Consider the following 12,219-nt stretch of genomic DNA (forward strand, 5'->3'; position numbering starts at 1 on the left):
TCCTCTCATGGAGAACATTGGAAAGCTAGATAAGATACAAAAAGGCTGTGGAGAGCTATAAAAGCAGCAAGAATTTGAGGGGCCAAGATTTTGAACAGAAAAGAAGTGCAGAGATATGAGCTTGATATTCGTTCTTCTTTTCTCATGAGGCATTTATTACTTTGTAAGTATTGGCCAACATACTGAGCAGAGTTTACAGCGTTTTCATGGGTCTGGAGGGAATAAAAATTGGAGTTCAGGACCTGCTAAGGAAGAGGGCCTCTAGTTAACATCCCAGGCACTCAGTTGGATCCCTGAACGGCCATCCTAGAAATAAGGGCAAACCTGAAATCAAGTTGCCTTTACAAAAAATGAGACTCAGTTTTATACCAGTCCAATCTCAGACTGGATTAAGATGATCTCCCTCTATCCTCTCTTCCAGAAGCAAACATAAGGCTTTGGAGGAAAATAGAGCCTCAAATTATCTCTGTATTTTTTCATATGCAAATGCCCAGCATTCAGTAATAAATTATCAGGCATACCCAACACATAAGACCTTATATCTGAAAAGCAAGAGGGGGATAAAAAAAAAAAAACAACCTACTGAAGATCCAGATAGTGGAATTGTCAGATATAGGTTTTAAAATAGCTGCAAATAATATGTTCAGGAAAACAGAAAACAGTTGACAACATGGAGAATTTAATAAGAGAACTTGAATCTGTCCAAAAAGAATGGAAGGGACTTCCCTGGCAGTCCAGTGGTTAAGACTTTGTGCTTCCACTCAGGGGGCACAGGTTCCATCCCTAGTTGGGGAACTAAGATCCTGCATGCCGTGCAATGCGGCCAATAAAATAAAATAAAATTAAATTAAATTAAAAAGAAAAAGAATTGAATGGACATACTGAACTGGAAAATGCAACAACTAAAGTTAAGCATTTAGTAAATGAGCTTAAAAGGAGATTAAATATGGCCAAAGAGAAGATTACTGAATTGGCGGATAGAGCCGTAGATGTTATCAAGACTCAGTCATGAAGAGAGAGCAAAAGAACTTCTCTTTGTTATGAGAAACCAATTAGAGATTGAGAAGGCAAACCACAGAGTGGGAAAATATATTTGCGGTTCCTCTAACTAACAAACAACTCATATACAGTACATGTAAAGAACTCCTGCAGAGCAATAAGAAAACGACAGACAAATGAATAGAAAAATGGGCAAAAGACTTGAACAGGCACTTCACAAAAGAAAATATCCAAATGACTGAAAAACACACAGAGTAGTTTATCTCACTGGTCATCGGGGATATGCAAAATAAAACTAAAAAGAGATACCACTACATACACACCAGAATGACTAGACTGAAAAAGACTGTGTACCAAGTATTGCGAGAATGAGAAACAACTCTGACTCTTACCTGAGTGTAGATTGGTTCAGGTGTTTTGGAGAACTGTTTGTCAATATCCACTGAAGCTAAACATGTACATGTCTTTTGACCTAGTAAGTGCACTCTTACATAGATTCTTAATAGAAATGTGTACATATGAGCAGCAGAAGACATGTACAGCACTGTTTATTCATATTACCCAATGTTCATCAACAAAAGCTTGGATAAATAAACCGTAGTATATTCCCACAGTGTACAGCAATGAAAATTAAAGAAGTATTCCAACAAACATTACCATAGATGAACCTTACAAACATGACATTGAGCAAAAGAACAAGAATATAGACTGTATGATTCCATTTGTGTACATTTGAAAGAGAAGTAAAAAACGTTTATAATATTAGAAGTCAAAAAATTCACCCTTGGGGAGGCAGTTGGAGAAAGGGGATAATGACTGGGTGGGGGAGTATGGTGGGATCTCTGGGGTGTGAGTGATGTTCTGTCTTGATCTGGGTGGTTGTGACACATTTGTGTCCACTGAAAAATCATTGAACTTCACACTTATGTTTAGTACCCTTTACTGTAGGCATGTTACACTTAAAAAGAAAAAAATCATTCTCTAACTTTGTATAGACTAGTAAAAATGTCACTTTTCCTTTTAGAGGAATTTGGTCCTGCTCTTAAAGGTCTGTGGTAAAAGTGTTGGAGTGGGTAAAGCACCTAGAGCCTACGCTCTGTAATGAGAGAAGCCACCACAATGAGAAGACCCCGTCTCATTTCTCTAGTTGCAGCGAGCGGGGGCCACACTTCGCTGTGGTGTGCAGACTTCTTATTGCGGTGGCTTCTCTTGTTGTGGAGCACGGGCTTTAGGTGCATGGGCTTCAGTAGTTGTGGCTTGCAGGCTTCAGTAGTTGTGGCTTGTGGGCTCTAGAGCGCAGGCTCAGTAGTTTTGGCGCACGGGCTTAGTTGCTCTGCGGCATGTGGGATCTTCTCAGACCAGGGCTTGAACTCGTGGCCCCTGCCTTGGCAGGCGGATTCTTAACCACTGCGCCACCAGGGAAGTCCCTTATATTTAGACTTTGCTCAGATTTTAAGAAATATTAGTATATTCTGATATTTGATAACAAAAATTATGAATATTTGATATTTTATGAATTTGCTACTTTGGATAATTGGATATTTTTGGACTTTATAAACATTAGTAGAACAGTACATAGAGTAGTGCCTGGTGTGTTATAGGTACATGAGAAATAAGTATTTGCTCAATGAGTGAATGAAAGAAATGTAGAATAGAATCATAGCCATAACTTAGAAATGGTTAATTTCAGAAATGAGCAGAGGCTGTTAGGACTCATATACTTAATACTAAGCTCTTACTTTTTATTTTAACTTCTTGATAGTCATTTTAGAGGTTAAACCCAATAATCTAAGCAAAATATCACTATTAACATCTGTTTTCTCCAAGAAATCTTGGCTTCTGAATAACTAAAGACCTAATTAATAAATTAGGGTGTTTTCCTCCCCTTTGGTTCTGGGTGAATTGAACAAAGATTGTATTGCGTTAAGCTTACATTAATGACGGTTTGCACATTCTGCACTTGTCAGTATTAAGGTGTGGTGGCATTTTTAATTGTAGGCAACACTGCCTTCTATTTATAAGAGATTTATAAGTAGTGACTGCAAAGGACATTATTAAAAAGAAGTTATGAGCTATTATCTTCCTGTTTTGCTTAAAATAAAATAAAAAGTGAGGAACTCAACACGTGACAGTTTCAACTATAATTTTAAATTATTCTTAAATTCTAAAACCTTTTTTCATTCTTATACCAATGAGAAATCTTGCATCTTCATTTCAAAAGTGGTGTTTGGGTGAGTTTTGTTGGTGCTAAAGTGGTTATTTGATTCCCTGCATTCTATTTTCAATGAGCAGGTGCGGGCTTTCTATTTGAACGTACTGAATGAGGAGCAGAGGAAACGCCTGTGTGAGAACATAGCGGGCCATCTGAAAGATGCGCAACTTTTTATCCAGAAGAAAGCGGTGAGTGATACTTTGTAAGCCGAAGGGTGACACCTGCTGGCAGGGGAAGAGAGTGCAGCTGTGTGAGAAAACCCATGAAGTGTCATTTCTATTTCACTTGAGCTAAGCACACTTAAAAAAACTAGTATGAATCCCCAATCAACCTCTGATTCTTTTCTCTCTGTGTTTTACCTCCAGTATATATGCCACGTCCATTGATCCTTAGCTCTTTGTCCAGTGTATAATAATTTAGTTGAGTTTAGGGTGAATGGTCTCCTATGCTGTTGTCTGACTGCAGCCAAGTTCTGTGTAAGAGGGTAATGTCCAATGTCAAAATGTGGGTCCTGCCACAATTTTGCTTAGAATTCAGGTGATAAGAAATACAGATTACATTTTTGTGATTTGAAGTCAGCCTGACTACTTGACGTTATGAGGCCTGACCCTCCTTTGGAAGAAACTAGAAACGTGCACGTTTTCTGGGGTCAGAACTGAGCTGCTTCCAAAGACTCAGGCTGAACTTTTGAGCTGAGGCCCCAGGGTATTTCTGATGGTAGCTCGTTGTGTTGTGTGCTCTGCTGTGGTCTCCCGGCCTGCCGCAGGGGAGTGAGCCTCTCGTAGATTTAGGAACCCTGGCTATTTCTTTGTCTCTTGGTTGCCGCTTCTCTGTTCATGGGGGCAGCTGTCTGGGATGTGTTCTAAGGCCCGGAGATATGTACCAGCAGGCTGGATGCTCTGTCTGCAGGCAAGGTTCTATAACTGTGTTTCACCAGGGCGTGTATGAAAGATAACCCTTTAAGTCCCTGGGCGCTAATAGTTCTTGCTGTCTGGGGCAGAGAGCCTGACAGTCGCTCTGTGAGATAGGTGGGGTGGGTATTTTCTCATCTCACTGATAAGAATGAATAAGACCGTTTGTAAGTAGAGGGCTGGGCTTGAACCCTTGGCCTTCTCCTCTCACATATGCTGAAGCTGCAAGGCCCCCTGTGGGTTCTTGATGCCCCACCTCAGGACCAGCCCGCGGTCAGGAATTCCTGCTTGAAGTGTGCTTAGTTGCCCAGCAGGGGCCAGTGTTTGTGCATCTCACTTTAAATTCAGGCAGTGTCTGGGCCTGTTTCTTAATGCAAATCGCTGTAACTTTTTGTGTTCCTCCGAGGTCAGCTCTTTACCTGCTGTAAATGTAGCTCACCTCATAACGCGTTTTTCTCACGGTACTCTACGAGGTAGACGTAATCATCCCACTTATTTTTCTGGGGAGTGGATATGAACTGTGTGAGGTAGATTTAGTTATCTCACTGATTTCATGAGGAGTGGGTACTGAAGCTCAGATGAGTGCCTTAGGCAAGGTTGCTCAGCCAGTATATGTCCAGGACGCAAGCCTTCCTCCGTGTTGGTAAATGCTGTGTGGTTCTGCCTCCCGTGGAAGCGTCCGTCCTCCCCTCTGGAGTCGACCCTGTGAGGCGGACTCTGGGGACTGGTGTAGTGAGGGCTAGGGTAATGTTTACATTATTTTCACCTGGTTACAGGTTAAGAACTTCAGCGATGTCCATCCTGACTATGGGGCCCGCATCCAGGCTCTTTTGGACAAATACAACGCTGAGAAACCTAAGGTGAGCCCAGAGCATCCTGGCTGTGGCAGAGGGGCTGTGTCGTGGATGGGCGTAGTTGGGTTTCCTTTTATGATGATTCTCCTCAGGGACAGCTATTCCGTTTCCTAAGCAGCTGTTCAGAATCTCATTTGAGATATAAAGAACTCACCTGGAAAGCACATGCTCCTTGTTTTAGCCCTGGGCAGTATAAGACAGTCGAAGGTGAACAAATTCTGAATGCTTATTTTCATTTGAGCACAGATTAAAGCTAAGATAAATACTGAGTTGCTGCCCAAATGAGTTAAGTAACCTGCTGGTCTTGGTCTTTCGAAACAGAGCGCGATTCACACCTATGTAAATCCCGGGTCTCACTTGGCTGCAAGGGAGAAAGCTAATCTGTGAGGCTCGTCCGTCCGCCTATGAAACAAAGCGTAATGTTGACACACATGCCCACTCATCGCTGGATGGAAGATTCTCCTGCGCTAGACATGCAAATGCAAGTTTATGTCTGTACAATGATAATCCCAGGTTTCTATAGCAAATAACGTAATAATGGCTTTTAATACTATATTCCTAGGGGTAAATGAACGTTAGAGCTTAACAATCATTTGAAAGAAACGTGTATTTGCTTTTGACAGCTGATTATTTACTTAAAATGACTAGAATGAAAGTTTCTAGCAGAAATACGATTTTATTTGATAAGAAAAAATCTTGGTGAAATTAATGTTTACATATCATCTCATGGCCTGTTATATAAAAATATGGCTGTAATTATATAAGAAGAAAAGATAAAGATAATCCACTCAGAAATTTAAATTTTTCTAAGTTCCTTATAGGAAGCACAATTTGGTGTCTTTTGAAAATAACTTCAGTACCATCATGGCTTAATGTTTATTCCTGCTTGGAACTGATCAGATTTTTTAAAACTTGGAATTACATTTATGCTAATATAGTATTGATTTTGCAACAGGCTGATCTGTAATTGCTTATCTTTTTACAATAAAATAATCTGTAAATAAAAATAGAAGACTGGTATTTGGTTTCTTTAGGCTCCATATATAACTTGGAATGTCTCAAGACTGTGAATCTGAGTGTCATCTGTTATCAGATACTTACCCGTATAATTAAAAATATCGACCTCACAAGGGTAGTATGTTATTTGTTTAAACAAATAGCCTTTAGATAGCCTCTGAGATACAGGGGACCAGAACTTTATTCTATTGGGAAAACAGCAAATTTCCCAGCTTTGAAAATTGCTTAGATCTCTTGTTCACTAGCTCACTTCTTTATCTAATTATGAGTTTTAATTAAAAAATTTTTTTTTCCTTTTTTTCTTCCCAGTTTTATTGATATATAATTGGCATACAGCACTGTATATATTTGACTCACATATATCATGAAATGATTATCACAATAATTTTAGTTAATGGGAATGCCCTGGTGGTCCAGTGGTTAGAACCCAGTCCTCTCACTGCCAGGGGCCCAGGTTCGATCCCTGGTTGGGGAGCTAAGATTCCACAAGCTGCGTGTTGCGGCCAAACAAAAAAAATAAGTTTAGTTAACATTAATCATCTCACATAGATACTGTACGACATTAAAGAACTAGAGAAAAAATTTTTTTCATGTGATGAGAAATCTTAGAATTTACTCTCTTAACAATTTTCATATGTAACACACAGTAGCATTAATGATATTTATTGTACATGACATCTCTAGTACTTATTTATCTTATAACTAGAAGTTTATACCTTTTGACTGCTTTTTTCCAGTTCCCCTCTCTCCTACCCCCACCTGATAGTAACCAAAAATCTGATCTCTTTTTCTTTTTTTAAAAAAATTACTTAATTTATTTATTTTGGCTGCGTTGGGTCTTTGTTGCTGCACGCGGGCTTTCTCTAGTCGCGGTGAGTGGGGACTACTCTTCATTGCTGCGTGCAGGCTCCTCATTGCCGTGGCTTCTCTTGTCGTGGAGCATGGGCTCTAGGTGTGTGGGCTTCAGTAGTTGTGGCACACGGGCTCAGCAGTTGTGGCTTGCGGGCTCTAGAGCGCAGGCTCAGTAGCTGTGGCGCACGGGCTTAGGTGCTCCGCAGCATGTGGGATCTTTCCGGATCCCCTGCATTGGCAGGTGGATTCTTAACCACTGTTGCACCAGGGAAGTTCCTGATCTCTTTTTCTGAGTTTGTTGATGATGTATAAATAACCTACAACACGATGTTAGTTCCTGTTATACAACGTAGTGATTCAGTATTTCTGTACATTTAAAAATGATCACCACTATAAGTCTGGTTATGATATGTATGATACCATACAACAATATTACATAGTTATTGACTATATTCCCCACACTGTACATTTCATACCTATGACTCATTTATTTTGCAACTGGAAGTTTGTACCTCTTAATCTCCCTCACCTATTTCTTTCCTCCCCCTACCACCCTCTCCTCTGGCAACTTTGTTATGATTGTTTGTTTTGGTTTTTAGATGCCACATGTAAATGAAATCATGCAGAATTTGTCTTTCTCTGTCTGACTTATTTCACTTAGCATAATACCCTCTAGGTCCATCTGTGCTGTTGCAGATGGCAAGATGTTATTCTTTTTTATGATCGAGTAATATTCCATTATATATCACATCTTTTTCTCCATTCGTCTGTTGATGGGCACTTAGGTTGTTTCCATATCTTGGCTATTGTAAATAATGCTGCAGTTAACATAGGGGTGTATATATCTTTCTGAATTAGTGTTTTTATTTTCTTCAGGTAAATACACACGAGGGGAATTGCTGGATCATATGGTAATCTTTTTAAAAAGTTTTGAGGAATATCCATACCGTTTTCCATAGTGGCTGCACCAATTTGCATTCCCACCAACTGCACGAAGGTTCCCTTTTCTCCACATCCTTGCCAACACTTGTTATTTGTTGTCTTTTTGACACTAGCCATGCTGACAAGTGTATCTCATTGTGGTTTGGATTTGAATTTCCCTGATAATTAGTGATGTTGAGCATTTTCTCATGTGCCTGATTGCCATCTGTATGTCTTCTTTGGAAAAATGTCTATTCAGGTCCTCTGCTCATATTTAAATCAAGTTGTTTGTTTTTTTGACATTGAGCTATGTAAGTTCTTTGTATATTTTGGATATTAACTGCTTATCAGATAGATCATTTACAAATATCTTCTCCCATTGAGTAGGGCCTCTTTGTTTTGTTGATAGTTTCCTTAGCTGTGCAAAAACTTTTTAGTTTGATGTAGTCTCATTTTATTTACTATTGTTTTTGTTTCCCTTGCCTGAGGAGACAGATTGAAAAAAATATTACCGAAACCAATACCAAAGAGCTTACTGCCTGTTTTCTTCTAGAAGTTTTATGCTTTCAGGTCTTACATTTAACTCTTTAATCCATTTTGAATTTATTTTTATGCATGGTGTGAGGGAGTAGTCCAGTTTGATTCTTTGGCATGTAGCTGTCCAATTTTCCCAACACCATTTATTGAAGAGGCTGTGTTTTCCCCATTGTATGTTCTTACCTCCTTTGTTGTATATAAACTACCTGGATAGGTGTGGGTTCATTTCTGGGCTTCTGTTCCATTGATCTATATGTCTGTTTTTGTGATATACCGTTTTGATTACTGTAGCTTCGTAGTATAGTTTGAAATCAGGGAGCATGGTGCTTCCAGCTTTGTTCTTTCTCAAGATTGTTTTGGCTATTTTGGGTCTTTAGTGTTTCCACACAAATTTTAGAATTATCTGTCCTAGTTCTGTGAAGAACGCCCTTGGTATTTTATAGGGATTCCATTGAATTTATAGATTGCCTTGGGTAGTATGGTCATTTTAACAATATTAATTCTTCCAGTTCATGAATATGGTATATCTTTCCACCTGTTTGTGTTATCTTCAGAAGGACAACTATGGTATGATTCTACTTCTATGAGGTACCTAGAATAGTCAAATACACAAAGACAGAAAGTAGAATGGTGGTTGCCAGGGGTGGGAGGAAGGGAGAAATGAGGAATTCTTATATAATGGGTGCAGAGTTTCAGTTTGGGAAGATGAAAAAATTCTGGAGATGGATGGTGGTGATGGTTGCACAACAGCATGAATGTATTTGCCACTGAACTGTACACTTAAAAATGGTTAAAGTGGTAAATTTTATGTATGTTTTACCACACATCACACACACACACACACACACACACACACACACACACACACACAAAGCCCAATGGTCCATTCCCATACTCACCTTGCTTGGCCTCTTAGCAGTGTTTAAAACACTTAATCATTGACACCTTTTTAAAAAAAAAAAAACCCAGCTTTTTTTGGAGATAGAATTCACATACCATAAAATTCACCCATTTAAAGTGTATAATTCAGTGGTTTTTAGTATAGGTACAGAGTTGTGCAATCAACACCACAATAAATTTTAGAACATCTCTGTCACCCCCCAAAAAACCTTGTACCCATTAGCAGCACTCACCATTACCCCAACTTAATCTTGCCTTGCAACCCTTGGCCATCACGAATCTGTCTATAGATTTGCCTATGTTACACATTTTATTTAAATGGAATCAAACAACATGTGATCTTTTGTGACTGGCTTCTTTCACTTAGTATCATGTTATCAAGATTCTTCCATGTTGTATCATGGATCAGTACTTCATTTCCTTTTATTGCCAAATAATATTCCACTGTATGAATAAGCTTTTTTATTGATCCATTCATCAGTTGGTAGATGTTTGCGTTGTTTCTACTTTTTTGGCTATTGTGAATAATGCTGCTATGAATATTTGTGTACGTGTTTTTGTGTGGACATGTCTTTTCATTTCTCACATTCTCACCTTCTTAAAATGCGTTTTCACTCGTCTTCTGGCACACCGCTCTCTAAAAATCGACTCCTGGTGTTTTAAAATCTACTACTCTTCTAAAATGAGGGCTTGGTCTGGGCTTATAGAACCACTGAGAGATTACCTTGTTGCTTTCAAATTCAATGTAGAATTCCAGTTTAAAAACATTATTTTTTTCCTTTCCCATATAAAGGGGCATCAGTCTAATTTGTAATCTCTGCCACAGAAATGAGTTTTTTTTTTTTTTTTCCTTTTTTATTATTTATTTATTTATTTATTTATTTATTTATTTATTTATTTATGGCTGTGTTGGGTCCTCGTTTCTGTGTGAGGGCCTTCTCTAGTTGCGGCAAGCGGGGGCCACTCTTCATCGCGGTGCGCGGGCCTCTCACTATTGCGGCCTCTCTTGTTGCAGAGCACAGGCTCCAGACGCGCAGGCTCAGTAGTTATGGCTCACGGGCCTAGCTGCTCCGTGGCATGTGGGATCTTCCCAGACTGGGTCTCGAACCCATGACCCCTGCATTGGCAGGCAGATTCTCAACCACTGCGCCACCAGGGAAGCCCCCAGAAATGAGTTTTAAGAATTTCTTAGCACTTGCTATTCTGAAAGAAAAACAATGGGCAAACTGCTTGGCCATGTCTTTGCCTCTTAGTTCATGATAAAGGCAAAGGGCCACATTCTATTTTCAGTGATCTGATAAGACAAATTGAAGGCTTTAAAATCCTTATCAGAGTTTTAAAGATGTGAAAGGTTAGTGGAGGTGAACTCAAAAAGTTACGTATACTTTTTTTTTTTTTTTTTGCGGTACGTGGGCCTCTTACTGTTGTGGCCTCTCCCGTTGCAGAGCACAGGCTCTGGACGCGCAGGTTCAGCTGCCATGGCTCACGGGCCCAGCCGCTCTGCGGCACGTGGGATCTTCCCAGTCTGGGGCACGAACCCGTGTCCCCTGTATCGGCAGGCGGACTCAACCACTGCGCCACCAGGGAAGCCCTACTTTTGAGTTTTTGAAAATTTTAATCAATCACATGTGGAAAGCTCGACTATGACACTCTTTGCAAAGGAAATACTTATTCTCTCAGTTGACTGTAAAGTGAATTTTGCATTGTCGTTTTTATTTTTGTTGTTTTGCTTTGTTATTGTTTGCTTAAAGTATGCTATTTTAAATTGTCCTTGTATTTTCTGCTCTTGAATGAATTGCATTATGAAACTATATGTTTAAGTAAAACTCACATTTTAAAGAGTATAGTGGGTTGAATGATGGTCCCTAAAAGAATATGTCCATGTCCTAACCTCAGGAAGCTGTGAAGTTGACTTTATTTGGAGAAAAGTTTTCTGCAAGTGTCTCCAGATGAGATCATCTGGGATGATCAAAGATCAGTGTGCTTCTAAAGAGACCAAAGGGGAGGAGGAGGGGCAGCTCATATGAAGATTGAGGCAGAGATTGGAATTTTACAGCCACAAGCTAAGGAACACCTGGAGCCTCCAGAAGCTAGAAGAAGCAAGGAAGGATTCTTCCCTAGAGCCTATGGAGGGAGCATGGCCCTGGAATACCTTGATTTTGGACTCAGCCTCCAGAATTGTGAGAGAATGAATTTCCATTGTTTTCATGAAAAACAAAAACAAAAAACCCCAAACAGAAAGTAAATTGGTGCAGCCACTGTGGAAAACAGTATGGAAGTTTCCCAAAATAACGAAAAACAGAACTACCCAGCAATTCCACTCCTACGTATAGATATGAAAAAAACAAAAACAGTAATTCAAAAAGATACACGTGGAGGGCGGAGTCAAGGTGGCGTACTAGGATGACGCGGAATTCGCGTCTCCTCACAAGTGGGGCACCGGGGACCATGGACACCTAAGGGGACGGGAGGAACCCCCATGACCGCGTAGGACGTGGGGCGTGGGGGGAGTGAAGGGGGAGGAGAAGTGGAGGCGGGACGAGAATGGAGCCCCTGAAGGGCGGCTGGGGGAGGGGAAGGGATTCCATGCCCAAAGGGGGAGATTGGGGACCACTGGGAGGACAGAGGATCAAAAGGGAGTGCGGCCAGGTTTCCCCTGCCCACTTGGGTCCCCAGGAACCTGCTGAGATCCCGGGCCTGATGCTCTGCCCACCTAGGCCCCCTCCAGCCACGCGGGTCCTGAGGGAGTGGGAGGGAGGGAAGGGGGAGCAAAAGTAAAGGTCGGACCTACGGGACAGTATCCCTGACGGGTGGCTGGTGGAGGGGAGGAGTTCCTACACACAGCAGGACCCACCCACAGTTAGGGGTCCAGCGGAGACGGGGGAGACCCTGGGGGAGAGGGTGGGGGAGGGGCACGAAGGAACAGAAGGGAAAAGGACCAGGGCTTTCCCTGTCCATTTAGGCACCAGGGAGCCAGATGGGCTCCCAGGCCTAATCCTCTGCCCTCAGAGCCTCC

General features: G+C 40.8%; 1 protein-coding gene across 1 annotated transcript in view; it reads left to right on the forward strand.

Annotated features, from left to right (window-relative positions):
* CAT (catalase) overlaps positions 1-5,985 on the forward strand; it is a 39,910-nt gene extending 33,925 nt beyond the window's left edge. The window contains exons 11-13 of the mRNA XM_032641376.1: positions 3,292-3,399; positions 4,899-4,982; positions 5,298-5,985. Of these exons, the coding sequence (XP_032497267.1) occupies positions 3,292-3,399; positions 4,899-4,982; positions 5,298-5,363 (258 nt within the window). The 3' untranslated portion in view covers positions 5,364-5,985. The remainder of the gene's footprint in view (positions 1-3,291; positions 3,400-4,898; positions 4,983-5,297) is intronic.
* The last annotated feature ends 6,234 nt before the right edge of the window (positions 5,986-12,219 follow it).

This window comes from Phocoena sinus, chromosome 8 (genome assembly GCF_008692025.1).
Source record: "Phocoena sinus isolate mPhoSin1 chromosome 8, mPhoSin1.pri, whole genome shotgun sequence".
Lineage (NCBI taxonomy): Eukaryota > Metazoa > Chordata > Mammalia > Artiodactyla > Phocoenidae > Phocoena > Phocoena sinus.